Consider the following 3925-nt stretch of genomic DNA (forward strand, 5'->3'; position numbering starts at 1 on the left):
AGTAAAAATAGACTGTATGAACAAGTCAAAGATTATAAACAGATTGGTTCATAAACTCCAAAATGTACCCCCTCTCTGGTGGAACACGGCAGTCATATTGAACCTGGGAGCCATACAAACTCTTCTTCAAAGTCTAACGTCCCCATTTTCTCTATAGTGCAGAGGAGAACCTCCTGACAATCATTCCACCACATTGTTTTTAAGCAGTGCTACGTGGAAGAATCTTTTAATCTACTTAAGAGCCATTTGATGTTATCCATCATCTATGACTTTAGGTCTTCCTGTGGGAAAGCCAGTCACAGGTGGATAAAAAAGAAGGAAATCACCACTACTTCATCCCCACTTAAGCTCTCCCTTATCATTCCACTAGCAGGCAAGAAGAAATAGTTGCCCCAGCTTTCACCATGGAAATAGATTACCCGATGGCTTCTGCACAGAATACAAAATCTTTCCACACAGAGCACGTGAGTGTCTGCATCACTTCTAGGCCTTTGTCAGACCTCCCTTCTGGTCCCTATCAGCATGGCTCCATCCTGCCAGGGCTGCCCCAGGCTGGAACAACGTGTGCTGGGGGTGTGAAGCTTCAAGTAATAAGAGCAACCAAAAGCATGGTCTCATTCATACAGTGGGTTAGCCCATGATGATCTGGGGGCTTTGGTAAGTCTGCTTTCTCTGCTTTGCAGAGTGTCTTTCAAACATTTGAAGCTAAAATCTCAAAATTCTTATACAAGTGCAGGAAAACTTGGGAGTCTCTAATCAATTTAATATGCACATAAATGTTTTCATCATTTCTTCATGTGATTTTCATTTTTAATTTCAGTGAAAATAGTTTTCTTGTTGAATTAAAACACACTTCCCTGCCCTGATGGAAACTCCAGCATAACAGTCTGTGCTAGGGCTTGAGATCCAGAAAATGAACCGTGACTACAGGAAGTGAAGAGAATAAAACAAACTAGAAGAATTTCCCTGCCCAAGCGCAGGGGAAGGCAAATGTTCAAAGAGAAGGAACCAGCAAAAATGGTGAACACTGAATTTCATTTTTAAAACATTATTTGAATTCTTTCATCCCAGGGACACACTTGGTAAAAAATACATAATGTGACTTCTCTGCATAACCTCCTTCTGACCACATTGTAAATCACAGTCATCCATGTGGGTACCTCTCTAGCATGTGTTACTATACTAATTGCTCATCCTGTTTTATGAATTATTCTCAATTTTTCACTATTGTCAGTTACTTGGAGTGATTAACAGGACATGATAGTCACACCTTTCACTGGATCTATTACTCAGCTCCAGTATGTATATTAAGACCTGGAAATAACAATGATTTAAGGTTCCATTTCCTCAGCGCATTCTATCTCCTGTGGTTTCACAGAAGGAAGATACCGATGGTAAATGTGTCTTCTGAATCGGAGGAAATGGTTAAAGTTGGGGAGATTTGCCAATATTTTTGGGAGGCCTAACCCTTTCCTCCTGCATTTACTTCCTCCATGCCTAGAAAAATTTAAATATTCCTAATCTCTCAAAAGAAGGAGGTTATGAATGGGAGGTGCACTGGCTGATGAATTGGAGGTCTTTTCTATACCACTTTGGAATTGTGGATGATCTTCTTAAATTATAGAAATTAATGTATGATAAAAAGCCTATATGTATGTGGATCCAACATGAGTTAACAGGGTTGTGTATTGTCATGGATGGTCACTTTCACACAGAAAAAAGAAGGAGGAAACATGGTAAAAGAACTAGAAAATAGCAAGAAAAACAGAAAGAAAAACTCTGAAACCTCCAAGAAGGAAAATCTTGTAAATAGAAAATGATCAAAAACATTCTCCAACCAAATACTTAAATTCAGAGACATACAGGAAAGACACAGCAGTCTACGTAGGAGCCTCAACAAACTCCAGGCTCAAGGTTCCACACAAAGAAAAGGAGTGTATAGACATCATCATGACCACCAGGTGTTTGCTGCATGTTTGCCTTGTACTGCTCTTCTGCACTGAAATCTCATCTCGACTCTGTACCATGCTTCACTTCCAGCAGAACAAAGTGAACAAAGAAAGCTTGGAGCTTCTGCAGAAAATGAGCGGAAATTTCCCCTCAAAATGCATAAATGAAAGGGCAGCTTTCAAGCCCACCCAGAATGTTGTTGAACTTTCAGTGTCCCAGAAGGAGAATGCCAAGGTGGCAATTCTAGAGATCCTCCAAGAGATCTTCAACATCTTTAGCAAAAACCTCACCCAAAGTGCCTGGGATGGGACTTCCATAGTCAGGTTCCAAAGTGGACTTTACCAGCAAATTCAGCGGCTGGAGACATGTTTGAGAACACAGATGGAGAAGGAATTAACCAACCCAGAAAGTGAGGAACTCCAGCTCACCAGTCGAAGAGTGAAAAAATACTTTCAGGAGATAGATGCTTTCCTGAAAGAAAAACAATACAGCCTTTGTGCCTGGGAGATTATTCGTGTGGAAATACCCAGATGTTTTGTACTTATTGACAAACTCACTAGAAGGCTTAGTAACTAAGGTACAGTACAAATCTTTTCCTTGGAGTAAAAGAATTAATATTAGTATGAATCATACAGCTGAACAGAGATAGCGGATATTTTATAACTCTGCTTATATCGGGCCTGATCATCTTCTACAGGATCAGTGGCCAAATAGCAACTGATTTCCATGGCAGCAGCTTCCGGCTCTTCCCATCCTCTGGAAATGGATTTGCAATTACATGGATTTCTTTTTCTGTGTTTCTACTTTTATTTAGGTTTGTGATTCTTCATAATCTCCCACATATCAGGTGCTGTTATGCACTACTTAATTGGCAGTCCATGCAACAAAGTACATATATTTCGAATCCTTAGCCACCTCACCAGTATTTTGGTCATCAAATAATGATACTTCCCCTCCACCCGCAAGGTACTCTGACTTCTACATATGTAGTGTGTTTCTATTATGGTCATGGTTGCTATTTATTAATCTGTCCTCATCATATACCACAGCTTGCAAAGTTTCCTAGGGACATTTATAAAATATATTAACTGAGCATAAGACTTGTGAGATTATGAGTAGAAAGTTATTTTCATTTAATGTATTGAGATTAATACAATGGAAAATTAATTTTTCCCTTTGTGTTTCAACCAAATTTCATTTCATTCCAGGTGAGGATGCAGCGACTACAGAGGTTAAAACAGTTGGATGAAATTGTACCATGTAGTGGATTCCCTCCTCTCTACTGATTCTTCCCACAGTGACTTCTAAGACTCCATAATGCTTGATCTTCTATTATGCAATACGCTCACTTCATAATGAAATTCCAACTGCCCATATTACAATTTATGTGATAATACTCTGTTGATTTACTCAAAGTTTAAATTGCAAAATGAAGGATATCGATGCAAAAAAATTACAAGAAAATTAAAGGGTTAGACCTTAAACATTGTTGACATTATGGGTTTGCTATATAGTTCTGTGGTTCAACTCTTCTCTGATCAAATCTCATCTCTGAACTGTAACATGCAGCTTAACCACAGTATAACAGCATAACAAATGTGAACTGGAAAAACATTCAACGAAAAAAGATGTGCATAGTTTTCCTCTAAGTCAAGCCCCGAGTGTCCCTGAAGGGGTATGGCAAGGTGGCAATCCAGGAAATCTTCCAACATATTTCCAGCTGCTTTTGCAAAAATCTCTCCAAAACTACCTGAGGTGAGAGTTCCATTCAGATATTCCAACATAGACTCATCAGCAAGTTGGGCATCTGGAGACATGTTTGGTTGCAGTGATGGAAAATGGGACACTCTGACCAGGAGGTAAGGACCTACAGTTTCCCAGGTTGAAAGTGAAGAGATACCAATTATTTCATAAAAGACTAGCAGTTCAGCCTCAGGGCTAGCAGGAGAATCCATGTGGAATTATGGAGTTTTCA

At 39.4% G+C, this 3925-nt stretch overlaps 1 protein-coding gene across 1 annotated transcript; it reads left to right on the forward strand.

Moving 5' to 3' along the window:
* The first annotated feature begins 1950 nt into the window (after window positions 1-1950).
* Window positions 1951-2526, forward strand: LOC112059535 (interferon beta-like). Its single transcript, XM_024105434.1, has one exon. It carries the CDS (start codon window positions 1951-1953, stop codon window positions 2524-2526), a length of 576 nt encoding a protein of 191 aa, XP_023961202.1.
* Window positions 2527-3925: the final 1399 nt, after the last annotated feature.

Source organism: Chrysemys picta, chromosome 6 (genome assembly GCF_011386835.1).
Source record: "Chrysemys picta bellii isolate R12L10 chromosome 6, ASM1138683v2, whole genome shotgun sequence".
NCBI lineage: Eukaryota > Metazoa > Chordata > Testudines > Emydidae > Chrysemys > Chrysemys picta.